The sequence below is a fragment of the Taurulus bubalis genome (genome assembly GCF_910589615.1).
Source record: "Taurulus bubalis genome assembly, chromosome: 9".
Classification (NCBI taxonomy): domain Eukaryota; kingdom Metazoa; phylum Chordata; class Actinopteri; order Perciformes; family Cottidae; genus Taurulus; species Taurulus bubalis.
In genome coordinates this window covers 16,901,710-16,922,766 of record NC_136597.1, presented here as the reverse complement: position 1 = coordinate 16,922,766, position 21,057 = coordinate 16,901,710, and the positions used below count along the sequence as shown (strand labels likewise).

Sequence of the window (21,057 nt, the reverse complement as noted above, 5' to 3'; positions counted from 1 at the left end):
TCCCAGTGTGGTGGTAACCCTCAGCTGAAATAGGGCCTTTGCAGGGTGGAGGCAGCACGCTGCAGCCAGGACTTGTCACATTACTCTCAGCTCCACAGTGGGACAAGGGCACCTGAATACAGACTGTTAGGGAGAGTAACTGAGTCTGAGTGAGGGCTAGACCAAACACAAGGAAGCAAGGACGCCTCTGTAGCAGCAACTGAGTCCAACTCGGGAGACACTTTTATCTCTTGAGTCAAGTGGATCGCAGCAGTGTGTCGGCAAAGATTTTCGTACTCCAACCTCCTGTAAGACATTACAGGACTTTTAAAAAAGAGACATCAGAATGGATAAAGAGGCTCCACTTGACTATGAGTACCCAGACCTGGATCCTTTGCCGTCCATAATTGAAGCAGAGTAAGTACAATCTCTTCATCTTATTGGAGGCTTAAATGTCAACTTAGTTTAGTTTTGTATGTTTTATTTTGTTTGTTTGTCTAAAACGCCAAATTTCCAGTTTGTTCATTATTTAACTTGTATTTAGAGTTATTCAAGATGCAGCTCTCATTGAGATATTAGGTGACACTTGGCACATTTCTACGGTGCCATTGTCAATGTGTGGTCTTGTTTCTGTTCAGTATTTCAGGATAAGCTGCCTCATTTTCATGCCTCGAGAATGCAGGTTTTAGGGTTTTGCCACAGAAAAAGTACGCCAGTTTTAACAAAAGTGCATTCAACCCAAAATAATTGTTTTTACTGTCAATATTTTCAACCACAAAAAGTGAAGATGTAGTGTACCATACAAAATAAGATGTACAGTTTGAAGCTGAAACTGTCTTATCGCATCATTCTTTGCTCCTGGCCCATCCCACAATGCAACAGGACACATGCAGTATGTCCAGTTCTTTTTGGGATGTTTCTTACACCTAAATTGTATTTCCATTTGTACATTGTCACCAGCTGATTAATATAATATAGATATTTTAAAATAGCCTCAGATGAGCAATAGAACAGCAATTCGATGGAACAAGTGTCATTTATCACAATGTTAAGCTATTAAACTGTCTGGTTGTTGTGTAAACTGTGTTGAATTGTAGTGTGAAAAGCTTTTGTGTTTCCACTACTGTAGGTCACTATTTGTTGCTAGCTGCGTTGTCCCACTGTGCATCCTCCTCAGCCAGCTCTGAATGAGGATGTTGATATTGCCATACATTTACAAATGCTCTGCTATCTGAGATCCATGTTACAAATTCACACATTGTTTGGACAGGTAAGGGACTGTTGTGAAAAATGTCAAAACTTTAATTAATTCTGGAAGCTGCCATCTCTATGCTCACAGACCACAGGACCACACGAGTGTAGGTATGTTTCTAAATATGTCTCCCAACCTAGAATATATCATGTATGAAGCCTTCTCTGAATATCAGAGTTGTAATAACTACCCCATGACCAGGCATTCCTGCCCTTCCAGTGGACAGGAACTTGAACATAGGCATTTGTTGTTTTCCCGTGTCACGCTGATGCCAATCCGTTTAAATGCAAATCTCTTGCTGTGGGATTTCAGCTACAAATGGTCCTGACAGTGACGTGTGAAAGGTTTAGGTGTGGGTCTGCTCAGTGACTCAAATCCTTGAGTCTTAAGTTGGATTGTTTTGCTCATGTGTGTATGTTTTGTTCCTTTTTTTAGAATAATCCTTCCATGTGACCCTACTGCTGATGACAAGCTCTACCACATATGCATCACTGCAATATCTGTAAGTTCTGTTGGATTCATGTGATGCAACAGTACGCTGTCCTGATGTTCAAATTCACTGGGTGCCCGATATCACATCTTGTTTTCAGACATTTAGCATGTTTTAAGATGTGCCATATAGATATGACGATTTTTTTTTCTATGATAAAGTTATGCACGGTTTGGCTAGCTCAGCCCTGTCTCATAGTTAGTTAAAAGGATGCCTCAAAAAAGTGTTTACGGTTTTAATGCAATTTGGTGGGCAAAAGGGCCCTGTTTCAAGGACCACATGTACAATGTTTTTTTTCTGGAGATCCTGAGCCCAAAATGGTGACTTAATATATCTATTATAAAATATATTTGCTCTCCGAGTGATTTCCATCGCATCATGTGAAACAAATGATACAAATATAAAAATAATCTAAGATGATCATGAGTGCAGAAGATGTACCCATCTTGTCGCTCGACCCCTGAGATCCAGTAATGTTCACTCCCATTAGGTTAGTCTCTCACCTTCTGGTGTCTGCTTTAAAGACTGTAGTTGGTCCAGACTGTCTCATTTTAGAGCAAGGCCGTCATCCTTATGTTTCCTAAATGTGTCACAGGTCATGACGGATCATTGAACTCTCTCTGGTCAGTGATCCTGACTGATGACGATTCATTCAGACCACATCCATGGGGAGCACTAATGAGACACTGGTGTTTGGCAGGTTTGAAGCGGGGTCAGGCCTGAACCCTGGGGAACCCACAGCTGCATGCTACTGTGTAGATGAGGCTAACTGACATTTCTTCTGCTCCTAGCTCGTTGTCATGCTGATCCTCGCAATCTTAGCCAGACGCGTGAAGGTAGGCGAAAGACAGAAAGGACTCTCAGGTTTACTCAGGTGAGGCCATATTTTAACTTCTATCTTTCCTTTCTTGAATGTCAATAAACACCATGGTGAAATCAAATAGCTACTTGCCTTTATAGGACCATACTTGTAGCTTTACTTGGTCTCGCCCAGTGAATTGCATATAATTACATCACCTGTCATTCATTGGCTTCCATTCATTTCAATATGTTATGTTTCATAAACACTTGCAGTAGGTTGAGTGAACATTTGGCATAAGAGATGAATACTGCAGGGTAATGCAGGGTAATAATTATAAATGATAATGTATTGTCTTTTAATAAAGTAATATCCTGATGACGTCGTATATCATGGTACGTAGTCTAAATTGATAATAACGAGCAATACTAATTTAAATTTCTCAGACAATTTGATTATTCTGCACTAAAGTTCTTGACTAAATAAGAAAATAGTACTTTTCATTTGCCAAGTACACAAGAGTATACAAAACCATCTGGTTATTTCATATCAACTAGTTATTTAAGGAATTACCAAAAAAACATGCAATGTGGTGATATATATTGTTATCGAGATATAAAATGATTGTTGGGCGCCATTGCATTTACATGTTGTTAGAACATAAACAATATGGACACAATTTTAAAGCAGTGTGTACTTGCAACTTATATTATATTATATTTAATATAATATGAATGAATAGTACAAAGGTTCTCGGACTAATTCCATCGTTTGACTTGCTGATGTCCCTTGAACAATAGCACCCAAATCAGTTGGAGTTGCGCAATGGCCAACAGATGGCGCGGAGGTCATACAGGGTGGTCATACAGGGTAACTTCCAGGTGTGAATGTGTGTAATTGTGGAGTTTTGGTGCTGATGAGAGCTTTCATGCTCAGTGAATTGAGGTGGAAAACTGTGATGGATTTTTCACCCTCAACCCAGTTTTAAGGCTCATAGTTGATTATACTACAGTGACATTCAAATGTGAGGCTGGTAACATGTCGGTTCTAAATACCTGCTGCTTGATTTCACAGTCCGGTCAACTTCTTGGATCATACTCAGCACAAGGGCCTTGCAGTGGCTGTGTTTGGAGTGCTCCTGTGCAAACTGTGGGGCCTGATCATATCACCAAACCCCCTCCCCTTCACAACAGACACAGAGAAGAAACGTGAGAAAGTCATCTTGGTTCTTCTGCACGAGCATCAGCCTATTTGCATTCACTTTTTACCCCGATTGTAATTCTTCTACACTTTTTACTGTTTAATTTGGTAGTTAAGATGTGTCACTGTCCCTCTTTTGAATATGTGGATAAAGGATGATTAGGCAGCCTTAAATGGACACACATAAACATAAATTGTATTAAATATGTGTGTTATGTAATTGGCTTATTTTATTTCCATGTGTCTTTTGTTATTTTCAACTAAGCTTTACAAGAAGCTTTTTTCTGAAATGAAATTACATAAGAATTGACTCGAAGGAGTCGGTTCCCCGCTACTTTACACAATCCCCAAAAGTACAAGGTTCAGCAGAGTAGAACATATTGTGACTATGCAGCATAATTAGATATATTAGATTCCTCATAGTTTCCACACATTTTGAGAAAAGGAGTTTAAGGGTATAGCTGAAGCACAATTATTTGTTTTTCAAAGTTGTAATTGTGTGTTGCTTCTCTAGTAAATCACAAATATTGTATATTGCTTTTAATGTTCTGCTTGGTCTTCACACAATTATTTTGTATTTGCAGAGAACTGGGTGATTCTGGGACTCTTCTACTACCCCGCACTATACTACCCTCTCCTGGCATGTGGCACTTTGCATAATAAAGTTGGCTATGTACTTGGAAGCATCTTGTCTTGGACCCACTTTGGTGTTCTGGTCTGGCAGAAAATTGACTGTCCCAAAACACCTCTGGTAAGTAAAGATGGCAGCCATATGTGACAGAAATGGATTCATGAGGATTAGAGTGATTTATATTGTCGAGATTGTCACTGGATTAACTTTCTTAGATATGTGTCATCTGTCTGAGTTTCAAGGATTATTTCAAAGAAAAAGCAGGTTTGTTCTGGTCTGGAAACCCATTAATTGCCAAACAAAGCTGGTCTGTAGTACATGTAAGAGGTGATTTGAAAAGATGGACACATGGTTGGAGTTTTTAACCTTACTTAATCCCAGATTCTGTCCACGTTGTTTAGGTTTTCTCTCGGATGAATGTTTCAGACTCAAAATAATTAGTTCCACTGTCTGTTGGTCTTAATCAAAAGCTTTGTCACAGTTAATCTGTTTAGTGTGTGTCAGGAAAGAAAGACACCCAGGCTTTGGATGGTTTGCCTTTTTTTTTAATAGTGGCAATGATCCCACCATGAGCTGGCACACACAAAACGCTGTGGGGAACATTTGAGCTCATCTGCATGACTAAGCGCAAAATGAAGACAACAGAATACATTTCACGAAACATTATATTTAGTATAGTATTTATTTCTAAACACGGCAAAAATACAAACCACACACTATTGTATCACGGCATTTGGTGTCAAAACCGTTAAATATGTGAGCATTTTTCTATGGCACTTGATCATAAAAATCTGGTCGATGAAGGTCTCAGATGTTTGTTTTATGGTAGGAATCCCATTTGGCCAATATGCAGACTCTCACCACATCACACAAAGCCATTTGTGTCCCCTTTTTGTGTCAATACAATGTTGTTTTAACATGTATTTCTAGTGTGTCACTCCGAAAACAAGTTGTTAGGTGATTTAAAGATTTGTGTTATTCTTTTGCAGATACACAAGCACTACTCCCTTTTCTCCAGCCTGCCCCAGATAGCTTGCTTGGCATTCCTTAGTTTCCAGTATCCCCTTTTCCTATTCAAGGGCTTAAAGGGCACTGAAAAGAACAATGCTTCAGAGGTAAGTCTTGATCTGAGTGCAGCTCCTTTGCCATGTCTACTTCAGATTGGTTGTATAGCCCTGAATAGCACTAATCGTTTGGCCTGTTTATGCAACAAACTGGATACAAGATGGATTTTCTACGTTCACTTAAGCAAGAACTATTAAAAAAATCTCTCTAAGACGCACATTTCTTCTGAATCTGTGCACGTGAGGAACCTTTATGAGCCACCTTCTAATCAAGGGGCTTATCGAGCTCATACAGTCTAGGCTGAGGGAAAATGTGAAGTCCAACGCAGCATGCCAGTCTAATCATTTTAAGTAGATTTGACGTTATTGGTTTACGTTATGTTCTTGAGCAGATTATGAAAAGGTTGCCTTGTTTTTTCACCGGGGAGACACAATGCTGTGTTTATGTGATGCTAATCTCGGTATGGGTGTGACAAAGCCGAGGCTGAGGCAATTGCCCGGCGTGTCACTCACTCCCCTTCCCTCCCCTTCCCTTCCCTCCACGGGAACGTACTTGACACCATAAGTTTGCACAGATACGGAAACTTATCTTAAGATAAGATAAGGAGGCTTATTTTGTGACCAATTATTTTCCCACATGTTCCTCCAAAGTTCAAATTTAAACACTACCTCATGCCACGACCTACAAAGGAGTTCACGAATATGAAGGCCTAACTGAAGCGTGACCTCAAAAATCTATGAAATCATATAATTCAACTTTGCATCACTATCTTAACCTATTTACAATATAATTTGATTCCTTTCATGATTGCTGTCTATTTTTTTCCAATTAGGATCTCAGCTGCAGCTATTATAAAGATTATGTGAAGAAAATACTGGAGAAGAAGCCCACCAAAAGCTGGTGAGAATGTGATTTGCTGCATTGTTAGATGTCATGTTTGTCTTTTTAGATGTCTCTTCAGCTAAAAATGTATGCAAAATGTTGCAGATGACAAACAACTTGAGCCTTGTTTTATTTTTAGTTTAAATCAGACTTTAAACACAGCTGGAGTGGGAGCTCTTTTCCTAAAATAAGAGATTTGGATTCACATAACTGGTTTTGCTGGATGTTATTGTTTTAAGGGATCTGGAAGTATGACTTCAAATGATTTCTTAAAAGGACACATTTGTCGGGATTCTGGTTGAGATTGTTTTGTTTTTTTTAGAATCTCAAAGTGATAATCCCACCGAACATTTACTGGTGAAATGTGTCCACATTCTTGTTACATTTCTAACATTTATCATCTTTGGTTAACCCAATTGTAAACCGTTTGAGGGTTGTTAAATAGTACGGTTTTATAATGGATGAACTTACTACTCCCACAGCCAGTCGATTCTTCTTTGTCCAAATGAAAAATAAACTTTCATCTGTGCAAAATACATCTATTACAATAAAAATATCAATAATGGTGTGTAATTGAGACTATCTTGAGGAAATGTATCGCTGCCCTGTTGGGGCCATTTTTGTAACTTCATTATATCTGCATGCTCGGAAAAATTGTAAATATATCCACACACAGTCAATGCAAATGACCAAAGTGTCATGCAAAGGATGTAGGTGAATGAGCACCAGCAAATAATGTATTTTCTCTTCCATTTGTAGAGAATGTATGACACTACCTACAAGGAAACACTTTTTATTTGTATTTGATGTGTAAAAGGATGATGGCAAAAATGGCTCATGAATTCCTTGAAGTGTAAATGTGCGCCTCTGTTTACCTTTTACCTCAGCACATCGAGCTCAGAGACGCCAAAGGTCCATCAAAGAATAATTGATGCTGTGAAGTCATATATTTATACACCAGAGGAAGGTAAAGGTTGGTCCTGTGTTGTGTCTGGTTATGGCTTCAAGTGTTGTCTTGTCATTTAAATGAAAACTACTTCTTTTGTTTCAAACAGTTTTCCGTTTTCCGCTGAAGTTGGCTATATCTGGTGTGGTGTCATTTATTACCCTATATCAGGTGAGTACCACATCTAGACTTCATAATCCAGTCAGTAGACTCTAAGGGCTACACACGGTCTTGACTTAAGTTGATTGACTTGGTTGGTTGATGCTTTCCTTTCCAGTAACTCTTGTTTATTTGTTGTTTTTTAGGTGGGTCTTCTACTGATTTCGGCAGTGGTGCCGCATCTCCAGATTGCCCGTTTGGGAGTCGATGAGGACATCGCCAACGTTTTAGCTGGCTTCAAGATTATGCTGTCGCCAGACAAGCATGAAGTGGTCAGAATAGTGATTCATTACATGTGGTGTGTAGAAGGTAAGTGAGACCAGAAAGGAGAAGCAGTCATTTAGTGATCTGAGAGATGCAGAATATGTATTTATTCAGTCACATCACATTCGAGTCATAGAACATTAACATGGCTATCCTCATAAGCTTGTTGCACATTTATGTGCCATGCTAATTGTTAATAAATGACACCCTCCCACAGTGAACAACCTGAATGTAGTGTGCTCCTTTACCCGCAGTGTGCTATATCTCAGCAATGACCCTGTCTGGTTTGGTCAACCTGGCCATGCTCATGCGGTCCATGGTTCTGCATCGGTAGGTGTGAAAAAGAACAGTGCTTTAGCTGTATTTTCCTTCTTTTTTTTCTATTTTCTTCCCAAGGTTTCCAAGACTCACGAGCGTGCTTCTCATTCTGTATCCTTCATTATAATGCGATGGCTCACAGAGGAGTTATTATAACATAATAGAGTACTAATCATGTAGACGGACAGAATAGGATTTACTCTGCTTTAACTGCCGCTAGAATTGAAAATGGCTATTAAGATAAGAAATGAAATACTGTACCATTACCATAAATTACGTTGTTCCAGTATTGAATTGCATTTCGGTCGTATCCCATGCTAAATTACCTCTTCAATTAAGTATGTAATTGGTACATTTATGGATAAATCAGTTTGTGTTTTGCATAGTGCTGCATTGTCTTGATTGTGTTTCTGCATCTGTAGGTCAAACCTGAAGGGGCTGTACAGAGGAGATATCTATAATGTTTACAACTGCCAGAGAAGTATCAGGGCTTCACGACCAGCACTGGTCTGCTGGATGGGATACACCAGCTTCACTGCAGCGCACATCTGCATCGGTACAGTTACATATCAAATACTTAAGAATATACATTAGCATTTGTTTGTTTTTTTAAAACCATATCTCTAGTATGTTTAGATTTTTTATTTAGTTGTGTTGCTACAGAAATGTGATTAGATCTTGTGTGTCATATAGTAACTGTACAATACTGTATGTACCCCCAGAAGAGTACAACGGATATGGCAAATAACAAAAAATATCCTCAAGTAGGCCAAATAGCCTCAGCCAGGCATTAGATTTAAACCTGTCATATTATTAGCACTAATTCATAACTCCCTTTATGTTTGTTATGATGGTGTTATGAGGTTTCGTATAAGAAACTGTTGCTCACCCCTCGCTTCACTGTGTTATCTGTGAGGCCCTAAAGCTCTGATCTCTCCTTTGCAGGCATGATGGTCCAAACCATGGTATTCTTCCTCTGCCTTCTGATCGCCGTCTTCCTCATCATCATGCCTGTACTGCACGGAGAGAATCTTATTCTCTTTCAGATCCTCTGGAGCATGTGGTGAGCATCACATCTCACTTCCCAGTTTTAGATAACTAAAAAATGCATGTTGTTTAATATAGAATTGAGGCTGCTTTCTTACTTCCTGAAAACTTGACAGCTGGAAAGGTTTTCAATCAACAGCAACACCGTTCTCCATCTACTGTATGCTGCACAGTAATGGCTTTATGTCATATATTGTTCTGTCAGTTACAAAATGATGTATGTGCCTTCTGTCTTTCTTCTATCACTGCAGGAGATGTTTGATTGTTTGATTTGTGTCCCTTCAGGCCCTTCTGGCTGATGATTCTCTTGGCCGTGTTGATTCAACATATCACCGGAAGGTTTTGCTTCATAAAAAAAACAGCAGGCACACGAGACCTAGACAACAGGTGAATCACTATATATATATATATATATATATATATATATATATATATATATATATATATATATATATATATATATATATATATATCTTTTATGTTTTACTATGAGACAATTGCATCATTGTCCTCTATGTTTAATGCACCCTATGCTGTTTTTCCAGGGGTAGTCTGTTCCTGCTGACGTACCTGCTGTTTCCAGTCAATGTTCTGATCGGGGTGCTACTGGCAGTGTGGCGCATGATCATCACAGCCCTGTTCAACATTGTCCACATGGGACGCATGGACATCAGTCTTCTTAACCGCAATGTGGAGGCATTTGACCCAGGTGAGCTGGGTATTCTGCTCTGAGGACAGATGGTGAACAGCACAGACATAATGTCCCTGTCTGGTATGCTGACCCGGCCAAAGCAGTAGGTCAAGTTCAATGCCACCTGCATTAATAATGTATCTTAATATTAAGGATAGTGTGACCTTAGACTCTTTGGGTGCATTTTATATGGGCTCAAATTAAATAACAAAGCATTGCATGAGAAGCCAATGTCTTTGGCTTATTGTGCAATTATATTTTCGATTTTCCTCAGACACACAATGTTAACATATGCATTGCTCTTAACACCATGCTTTTACCTTTGTATATGACAGTGCTTTTTTCCATTTTTCCTGTGGAGGTTTCAAAAGAAGCAATTTCCTTTGAGCAATGCACTTTTACTGATGCCAGGTCGAGGCCAGAAATGTGTTTCCTTTCCACTTTACCCCGCTAGCAGCTCACTGCAGCTCATATGATATCTGTATTCTGTGCGATGGACTGTAATTGCACACCGATCTCTGAAATGGCTGCAGATTCAAGACATCTGTTGTCCGTAAAAAGCAGGTGGTTAAAAAAAAAAAAAAAGTAGTGTGATTGTATGGCCCATTATGTGTGATTGCCTCAAAGCCAACGTGGGGTGTAGTCCTATGTGTTTATTGCTTTTGCCCAGTCAGAGTGATCCCCCCTCCCTGTGTCTGTCTGCAGCCTACCGCTGCTATGCTCATTATCTAAAGATTGAGGTGAGCCAGTCGCACCCTGTGATGAAGGCCTTCTGCGGGATGCTGCTGCAGTCCATGGTCCAGGAGAGCAATGCTGCACAGAGGTCACAGGATGCTGAAGAGGGTTTGTAGCACAAAACTCACATCTTAGTCTGCACAACCATTAAGTGATAATGATTCATCTCACACTGTGGGTTCAGTGTATACATGCAGTTAAAGGATGAGGCTGGTTTTTTCTCTGTCGCTCCTAGTTCTTTGTCCTTTCCTAATACTTTATGACTTATTTACACTGTTCCCTACACAAGCACTTTAATTCCTACTGAAAAGAAAACACGTCACAAATATGTAGTTTATATTAAAAAGAAAAGGTAAATAAATTCCTGAAACAGCTGGGCACTTAGGTTTAAGCAAACGTTACTCAGAGGTAAATCATGCATTTGTTGGGGACTATTTTATATAGCATTAATAAATATGTTGTGCTTTACTGAGTATTTATAACAGCGGGGTGTTGTATGTGGACATTTATTTAAAATAAACTACAGTTAGGGGAATAAAGAATGCAACAATGTGGCTCATGATATTTTTAATATTTGTTGGATGACAGTGGAGGTCAAATACATAAGGTTTATTAGGTTTTGGTCTTTTCCTGACAATAATACAAATATAGAATCAGCCAGGCTTGTCCTCTAAAGATAAACATTCATATCTATATTAAAGTGAGTGCAGTGTCTTTAATTTCTCCAGAGAGGTTGAGAATTTAGTGGCAGGTCACTGTTTCACGTAATCAGATCATAACACTGTCTTGCACGCGCAGAAGAAATGAAAGCTTCGCGTTCTGATTTAATATGTCAGGAGAAAATTGAGTCACACTGCGGAATAATTTACAGTCCTGCTGCTGGTCTCAATCAAATCAGTCATAAACTAATCAGCTGTCCTTTATGGCGTGCCCACACTCGTCTGAGCCCTCATCCTCTGTCACCAAAAGACAATGTAGTCCTATGTGTTGCCATTATACACATTATTCAACCAATGTATCATTTATGTAAATCATAAAAATTATAAACAGCTACTTTGAGGCTGGTTGCTGTTCTGCAGGGATGGTTTTGCATCAAACAGCAGGTGATGACAAGAAGACATACATTAAATTAACAGTAGACTGCATCATTCAACTCTGCCTGGTTTCTTGTCACAGTTGAGTCCAACTACACATGTGCAGTGCAGATGTTGCTTGTTTCCATCCACAGAACAATGCATTATCAGAAATAATCTATTGTATTACAAAGATTAGTTCTCCAGTAGCTGATTACACAGATGAGCTACGATAATTGCCTGTTTGGTATTCATGTGGCCCAAGGGGCTTAAGCTTTCAGTGTGTTAATGGTATGCCCAATATGCTGGCTCCATGCTTCGAGGATTAGAATATGATTGCTTTCTATTATTACGCTTTTTGAAGCTGGTCCTCAGAGACCTTAAAGTCTTTTCCCATTTCGGTTAAGATAAAAATGTTTAAAAAAAAAGGTTATTCTTGTGACAATAGGACTTATGTATGACATACCATTGGTGCTATCATGATGTCTGAATGTCCTCAGGGATCCAGCTTGTCAATCAGGAGAAGAAACAGCTCAAAGTGTCCAGCGCAAAGAGGGCCCGCCGGCACTGGCAGCTCCTCTACACCCTGGTCAACAACCCCTCCCTGGTGGGAACCAGGAAGCACTTCCTGCATCAGGCAGCAGAGAGCTTTCTGAATGGAAGCCTCAACCGCAGCGCCAAGGAGGGGAGCAAAAAGGAGGCAGCAACCAAGGAGGCAGCAGACGCCAGCAACTGAATATGACCCTAATTAAGGATTGGTAATGCCTCTTCTGGTATTAGGCAAGTTCTAAAGTCATATTATGTGTCCATAATAAGTGCACTTATAGTCCAGCGCCACATGCAAAGATATTCCCCAAGCCTTTCCTGTCTGAAGAGTGTGCCTCCTCTTTGTGCTCTTCATGTTAAACTGGTTGTTTATGAGGGCCACCGTCTCCAGTCTGATGTCAGAGCTTGTATGGCACTGATCTCTCAACTGAACACACTCATTATGTGTATTTTTCAATGCATTTATGTGCTTATTTTGGGATGGCACTAATTTGTTTTGTTTTGTTGTCATCGGTGCAGGTAATGCCCAAACTAAACTCATGGACTTGAATTCCACTGAAGTATCCTTTTAACAAGGGTATTAATGTGTAGATTATTTCACTATTTATGACTTTACATAATGAGGTGTTTTCATAGGCAGGGAGATACATTACTTTTTTCAATTGTACACATTTTGTGTAATTAACAATAACCTGTGGAATAGGAACTATCAAACAAATTAAACTATGCATTTTATGTTTTATTTGTAGATTTTCATGTCCTAAGCTTGCTGCTACCAGCGTTTTCTTGTTTTTGTCTTTTCTTGTTTCTGATATTCTCCAGCTTTACATCGTTGTCTCTGCATTATCCTGTCGCCTTTTAAGTGAACACCAGAATGTTCCTTCTAATTACTGTGTAAATAAAACCTATACAACAGTTTTCTCCTCTTTTTTTGTATCGTTTAGATTATTGGGATATTTAATTCTAGACATTCATTTAAATGCATGAGATGCTGTTGTGTTCAGCGAAATGAACTGTGCAGGGCCAAAAGGAAAATGAAGACAAAGGGAGGCTTTGTGTTGATCATCGCTTTCAAACGCCGCAGTTTTCTACCTTCTGCATAAACACACTCTCCAAAATTGCGGAGACTGTCTACTTTTTCGTATTTTTGTTATAAAATATAATAGAAAAATAAGACATCGAACCAAACCCTCATAATGAAAAAGCATCAAAAGAAGAAAAAGATCCATTCTCAATTATTATCTGAGGTGCAATCTGAATCAATTTCCAACTTAAACTAGAGGTATCAAATTGTAGGCTATAAGTTTGATTACGTATGTTTTTATTTATTTTTATTTCAGATACATTTTTAAAATGTTATTTTTTTTCCTGAAATAATTCAGTACGCAAGGTCAAAGACAAACCCAGAAGGTATTCGGTATAGTTTCATGTTTTATTAATTCCATTTACATAAAATGATATCAAAAAATCTTAAAAGGTCACGGGTTTTGTTTTTCGTTTGGTTTTACAACAGTTCACAAAAACTCATATCGGCATCCAATTACAAGACAGTGAAGCCGCCAGACACCCAGTGTTAAGGCTTCATAGAAACTGACCGTCGAAAAAAAAAATATAATAATAATTTCAATTGACATGGCTTTACATCACAGGTTGACAGTAACATCTAAAGTCCTCTAGACTACACTAATAAAAAGCACACAAGGCTACGTGACATGCCATGGACACGTTCATTGTAAAAAGCGAGAGTAAGCAAGCACCCGTTAATTAAGAGGTCAAAGTCGCACATTTTTAAAGCCTTACATTACGTCAAACAACATTTTGTGGTTAAACAACCTGGTATTTCCCGTCAAGCACAACACAGTTGAAAGTTAAATTTCCCTTTTTTTGGTCTCCCAGGACAGCGGGCAGGTCAGCACCGAAACCAAATAACTGCATCTTTCACTTTATCAATTTTCACCATCAAAGTGGAGCCGCGGTGTCCATATCTGAGGACATTGTAATCGTGAGAGATTGTTTTTCTCATCCACATGCATGCACAGACGCACACAGCTAAGAAAGAGCTAAATTGGTCCCTGTTGTCACTTTATTTCAAATGGCTTTTATAAAATATGGCACTTGTTTTTGTTTTTTTATGCTCTCTAAAAAAACGGTCAATACATTTGAACATCTTTTTTTTTTGTTGCCTTCAGTTTCGTTGAACTCTGCGCGTCTCCGTTTTGCACAAAGTGCGCCCGTGCCGCGTCTGTCCTGCAGAAAGGGAACATTTTGCTGCTTTCTTGTCAGTTTTAAGGTCTTACAAACTGTAGAAATATGTGCTTGCGTTGTAAACGTATGTTGCTTAATTTAACCTTACAGTAGAGACTACAAATGCCACATGAATTAAATCACAATCTCAAGTGATTGACGGACTACTTTCTGAGGTAAAAACAATTTGTAAAGATCCACCTTTTTTTTTGTATGAGAAGCCGTCGTTGTTCACGTGGAGTAATAGTGGGTGAGTTACCAGCTTGAATGTAGGCTGCGTGAAAGTAAAATAGTTGACATTATCGCAGACGTCAGCGGAGCTCAGCGGCTTGGCTGCTTGTAGTTGCCGTTGATCTCCTCCGAGATGTTGACTGCCTCCGCTCCCAGCGGTAATTTGTCACTGTACTCCGAGCCCACTTCAAATTCCTCCTGGTTGGTTTTGGATGAGGATCCGGGGATGGATTCTGTCACCACGCTCCCCTCAGCCTCTCCGTCTCCTTCCTCCCCATCGGCCTCTCCCTCCTCCTCGCCTAACTCGCTGGGGTCGAAGGTTTTCTCTGACTCCACAAAAGACGCCCTGGGATTAAAATCTCCTGTCATCTGTTTCTCCATCTGATCCGGATTCTGAGCCTTCATGATCAGCCTGTAGGTCTTACCTTGGTACTTGTATAGCAGATGGCAGCAGGTGGCCCCCAGTAAGGGAACAGTGGCCAGACCCAGTAGGAAAATGCTAACAACCACAATGATAAGCAGGGAGGGGATCTTCTTTCTGGTGGTGAAGACCACTTGGACTTGGCAGTCCTGCCCCCCATAGGTGAGACACAGTGTGTAATTGGTGCCAGGCTGTAAACCATGGAAGCGGTAGGCGTTAACCCCCTCCTCTATATTGGACCACTGAACCATGGAGTGTCCATTACCTGTATTTACACAGAGGTAGAGCATGTCCAAGGTGGTTTTACTGGATGGGGACTGGTACACACCAAAGGCCTCTTTATTCACTGTTTCCTGGTTTTCAGTGTGACTCACGTGAAGGTTAGATTTGCTGCTGGGAAGCTGCAGCGGATTCAGCTGCACTTTGGCCTCCGTCTCTGACACTTCTAACGCAATAACACCAAAATCAAACGTGTACTGCTTCAGGTCGTCCAAGCTCAGGTTGAAGGCGTGGTTGGAGATGTGTTCACTGCTTTCTCTCACGCCGCACTTGCTCGCAAAGGTGGGGATCTTCGAAACGCCTCCGACCTGCCCAATGCCGACATTTTTGTCCGATGAACCATCAGGGCTGACCTTTGTCTTTTCGTCGGGCTTGGTCCAGTTGATCACATTGATTTTGGAGAGCTTGGTATCTGTAGGCTTTTTAACGGACGGACGGATCTTGTCCAGCGTAGAATCGAGCTTTGAGTCACTGCCGTGTTTTTGGGTGACTGCCATAGCCACTTTGATGCTGCTCTCCGCCTTGCCTAAATCATTCACCGCAGAGCAGCTGTAATTTCCATCTTCCTTTTTACTCATCCGAGGGACGATGAGAGTGCCGTTTCTAAAGACGAGGAATCGACTGTTGGTTGTTTTATCATTAATTGGCACATCATTAATCTCTCCAGTGGAGGGCAAGGGGAACAGAAAATTCTGATTCCCTGCAGTCACCTCCCAGCTGACCTGTGGTGCGGGGCTCCCCTTTGTCTCACAATTCAAGATGACCATGAATCCCTCGTAGAGTTCTGTGTTCTCCATGTTGGGCTCGGATGTTATTTTGACAGTAGGGGACGTGCAGTCCAGTTTGGGAATCGATGAAACCATCGTACCCTTCAGGTGTTCAGGGGCGTCACATACAATTAAATTTGGTTCGGGGACCGAAATCTTAGTGCTAATGATCCAATCCCTCAGCCACTCCAGGCTGCAGGAGCATGTGAAGGCGTTGTTATAAATCTGTATGTGAGACATGGAGGAGAGGACACTGAAGGTACCCTGCACAATGGTGGTGAACTTGTTGTTGTTGATGCGCAGCGAGCGCAGGTCTTTGAGAGAGGCAAAGGCGTCCTTTGGAAGATGCACCATCTCATTGTTGTTCATTTTCAGAAGCTGCAGGGCTGTGAGGTTGAGCAGATCCTCCCAGGGAAAGTTCACAATTTTGTTGTAGCTGATGTCCAGGTTGCGGAGCTGGACCAGGGGGGCCAAGGTGTCCGCTTCTATCGTAACTATCTCATTGTGGGCCAGCCAGAGAGAGGTGACCTGTGTGATATTGATGAAGCTTTTACTTTTCAGTAATTTGATCTTGTTGGCAGAAAGGCTCACGGTGGTAACATTGGAGGGGAGACCCACGGGCACCGCCAGCAGGTCTTTGTAAGCACAGTCAGCAAACTGGTGGGCAAATTTATCCTGGCAGCTGCAGAGCTCTGGACAGCACTGCACATTGCCAACCACCGCTGTCCACAAGGCAAGGAGCTGCAGGAGCCGTCTCGCCATTTTCTGCACCTGCAAGCATCAATGGAAGGTCAAATTCTTACCAGACAATAACATAACATACCATTCATTAGAACAGCAGAAATGCACTGTGGAAGCTTTTACATTCCATATCCACTCAAATATGTTTTACTAGTACTTTTTTTTTAAAGGGGCATCAAAGCACTTTAATGCAGCTCAAGATGTCATGACAAAATTGGTAAAATGAAAGAAACAAGAAACACAAACCACCTTACTGCTGCTGTCACATATGATTCAACGCATAACATGCAACATTGCCTGTTGTTTCATGGTACTTTAATCAAAGTACTGCACTAAAAAGACATGTTTGGAAGTCTGAGCACGTTAGAAAAGCATAAATGCACATATAGGCTGATAGTCATACTGGCAGCAAGCAGGGTCAGGGTCTGTCCTTCTCTGAGCGCGTCTCCACAATCCTGTACGGACAAACTGACGCTTTTCATGTTGATGAAACCTTTGATTTTTTTACAGTTAATCAAAAACATTTCCTTTTTAGCAAAAGCTGCATTGCATTATTTCCAATGTCAGTTTATGCAGAGGTAGATTTTGCGCACGTCAATAGATATCCTTAGATTAATCAGTTACAACTAACCTACACGGCGATGTTTTTCCACCTTAGCTTTGATCCGGATGCTTCTTTTTTCATCCTTTACGAACAGTAACTGCCCCATTAACTAATGAATCATCTTACCTGAACAATTTTAACTTCAATTCCTGTGTCTTATAAATCACTTCCTGGAGTTTACAATCCTCTCAAACAAGTTTATTGGTCCAAAAAGCTCGAGTCCTCATATGTTGCGGATCCTTTCACATGACTTTTGCAGACATCGACAGCGTTGATGAAGGGCGGTAGAGGGAACATTTTTCCCTGTGAGCCGCTGTTGAGGTCCGACGGCGCTTTTTTCCTCTCCAGCTATGGGATTCACTGCGCGTGCCCGACGCCACGGAGCGAGAAAATGAGCCGTGAACGCGCAGCCTCTCCCATCTCTCTCCTCACCATTAAAGATACAGATGCTCTCCTCCACCCTCAAAACAATATAAATAATTTAGGATCCGATGTTTAATTTATTACCCAGACCCAAGCCTAATCTTTGACCTCATTCAGGTTGGCTGCAGCCCATTGTCTTAAATTAAAGCACAGACGAGAATTTTCAAACGCACTGACAGGTTTTAAATTAAGTTGTGCTGCGAGCACTAGGCTAAGGACACAATGTCCATCACTGCTGCATTATATGAATTGATCTTTAATATTAAATGACAACAACAACACACAAGCAAATACACAGACAAGAGGCTGAATTCAGAGGATTCCAGTGAGCTAAGACACAACATCTTGACCCACATCAGATGAAGATCATTGGATGGCTTGTGTCATGTTATGTGACGCAACGCCAAAATTGATGAGTAAACTTTAGTGATTGTGTTATAACCGGAAGTGGCAAATGAAGGTAATAAATTAGAGACCTCTAAGGTAATACAAATGTATAATTATTAATTTTTTTAATCGGAAATAGTGCTCTGTTCATCCACTGGTTTGTTTTAAAGACACGTGGTCGCCAATGCATGACTTTAAGCTTACTATTTGTAAATGAACATAATAAGTCATAATTGTTCCTTAACTGTTTGAGTCATATGGAATAGTGTTTCTGTCTGAAGAGATTTATTTCCTGCTCAAATACTGCCACCGTCTGGTGTACTGTGTGAACTCAGTGTCAGGTCAAACAACGAATCACTTGGCCGAAACAGTGCTAAATGTGTAATATACACTATCAAATTTGTGATGGATCTAGAAATGTATCCTCTGCCTTCAGAGGATACATCTTTGTATCCTCTGAAGGCAGGGGATACAGAGGATATTTTTGCAACTCTTTATTTTGCATTTTCAACAGAACAATCCTTGACAATTAAATCAACAGAATAAAATAAAAATAAGTAGTAAATAATCAAAACAGTAATATTAGTATCAATAGTTTAGCTTAACTATACATGCTAACCTTTATATACATGCAGATCTACACCGACGAATGCTTTATACATTTGCATCTACATACACAGACATACCCGCACAGCATACCCACATATACCTTTACACATGCACTCCACAAGGAGGATTGAAGGGGAAAGGAGGAGAGGACTGAATAGCTAAATTGAGTACAATTAAATGATATATGCAGTATATATCAAATTAAATGAAGTAAAATAAAATATACCGAAATGAAAATAAACTGATAGAAGGTTGACATTCATATTAAAGCAGGATTTACAAGTTGGCTTAGCCATGGTAGTCCTCATAGTACAGCTCAGTTTAGTTACCACAACCCCTCTCAGTTGTTCAAGTAGGTATAATGTAATACAAGTCCATCTTCTTGTAAAGGTATATTGGCATTTGTAAATTTGCAGTATTTCTTTCCATTGTATGAACCTGTTTTAGTCTCTGTCTCCATGGTTGGTGGTTTTGCATCCTTCCAGTTCACAGTTATCCTTTTTCTGGCAATCATTACAAGTATATGCAAAATATACCTCAGAGTGGTGTCCTACAACAGTTTCGATGTATAAATGGGCAAGTGAGTATTTTAAGTCTCAAAACTTCAAGACTTGGTTTTAGGCTTATGTTTTTTTAGTTAGTCAGACTTGTTTGACAACAGGGACCTCTAGTGTCAAAATGCTGTAACTACAGACATCATCTGCATAGTAATTGCAGTTATAACAACCCTGTACGCAAATTATACAGTTTATTCTTAGAAATATTAAACGAATTTGGGATAATGTTGATTATATGTGTCAAATTCAGCAACAGTTTGTTTTTAATATATAATACAACATTAGGCTTTTGTTTGTTTTTGTTCCAACATTTCCTAATCTTTGGCGGTCTTTCAGTAGACTTTCCTTTTCCTGAGGCACGGCAGGAAACCAGGGAGAAGTAAACTGTGTTCCAGATCCTCTGGGGCTCAAAGTCTATTTGGGCTCATATCAGATCAGAGACACCAGAATCTCACGGTCACCGTATCTCACAGCTGAGACTGCAGTTTGGGACAATCCAGACTCAGAGGTGCTGACAATTGTTGATACTCTAAGTCGTCTTGAATAGGCTTACGTAAAAGCATATCAGTGATGCTAGTAAGCCACATTGCCTCCAGTTTGAGCAGACAGGGTCTGGATTGAATTAAACAGGGTGGCTCAAACAATAACTCACATAGACACCCCAGACGAATGATGTAGAGCACAGATGCAGGAAAACACATTTTACAGCTCCACCTAAACTATGAGTACGTTTTTCAGCAGCCTACAGGTTAGATAGACACTTACAGGTTAGATAGACGTAACCACTGATCTGTCGGGTCAGGTGTTGGGTTAGCTCCGGCTTAAAACAGATACTCCCTGATCTTCATTAAAGTGACCTGATAGCCAGACACATGTACTGTAGGTGGGTCGTCTGTAGTCACGTTGTGTCCTGCACCACAAAACAAAACAACAGTCTCTTTCTCAACTGTCAAAAGTCTGTGTTGGAACCTCAGATGAAAACAACTGACATCATTTGTGGTATTGGTAGAGCCTAATCCCACACATTGTATTGCACCTCATACTTGTTTTATACTAAGGACAACCACCCAACACAGTAACAGCAGGGTGTGGTCACATACAATAAAACTGACACGCCTATGAGTGTGCTCCCTCCTTTCTGTTCTTGCCTCAGTAACAGAAAGATCACATCAGTTTATTTATGTGGCAGGTGTGATAGAGTTTAGAGGTATTCAATGTCTGATAATGGAAATCAGATTTGACAGTGCCATAAAGATGTGTCATCAGGATTCATTCTAGATCTGAGATGAGAGAAATATAATCAGCAGGAAAATTCTACCGAAGCTTTTAAACTACAATTACCTAATCTGAAAGAAAATCTGACAAGAATGCAGGATTTCCTTTTGGACTGTTGTGGAGTGATGGCCAGAGAGATACAGTGTAGTTGTGATTTATTTTCCTCAACAAGATGTACTCACATCATTGATGTCATTAGCAGGGTTGAGACCATGTGCTGAGATTGTGGATCCAGGAATAAAACAGCTTAAGCTGAAGATCCTTGGTTGTTACTCTGATCAGGCTGCATGTGGTTTATTGCAGGGTGCCACGTCTGATGAAGGCATGAACTCTGGAAGTACATTTTTCTCTGAAAACCACTTACGAGTGGATCTAAGAGCGGTATGGCTATACAACTCCTTGTGAACAATGTCAGCTTCATCTGTTTTTATTTCAATGAGCA

At 40.2% G+C, this 21,057-nt stretch overlaps 2 protein-coding genes across 2 annotated transcripts; one reads left to right on the top strand and one right to left on the bottom strand.

The window, feature by feature from the left end:
* Window positions 1-325: 325 nt before the first annotated feature.
* stra6 (signaling receptor and transporter of retinol STRA6) lies at window positions 326-12,267 on the top strand (the record flags this gene model as incomplete). The annotated part of the gene is made up of 17 exons (XM_079224036.1): window positions 326-396; window positions 1,667-1,733; window positions 2,513-2,595; window positions 3,595-3,728; window positions 4,305-4,471; window positions 5,341-5,466; window positions 6,249-6,316; window positions 7,186-7,265; window positions 7,354-7,415; window positions 7,550-7,712; window positions 7,922-7,997; window positions 8,408-8,541; window positions 8,931-9,048; window positions 9,318-9,419; window positions 9,578-9,741; window positions 10,429-10,566; window positions 12,032-12,267. The coding sequence occupies 17 exons, from the start codon at window positions 326-328 to the stop codon at window positions 12,265-12,267; spliced, it is 1,989 nt and encodes a 662-aa protein (XP_079080162.1).
* Window positions 12,268-14,642: 2,375 nt separating this feature from the next.
* Window positions 14,643-16,781, bottom strand: islr2 (immunoglobulin superfamily containing leucine-rich repeat 2; the record flags this gene model as incomplete). Its single annotated transcript, XM_079223144.1, has 1 exon — window positions 14,643-16,781. The coding sequence occupies one exon, from the start codon at window positions 16,779-16,781 to the stop codon at window positions 14,643-14,645; it is 2,139 nt and encodes a 712-aa protein (XP_079079270.1).
* Window positions 16,782-21,057: the final 4,276 nt, after the last annotated feature.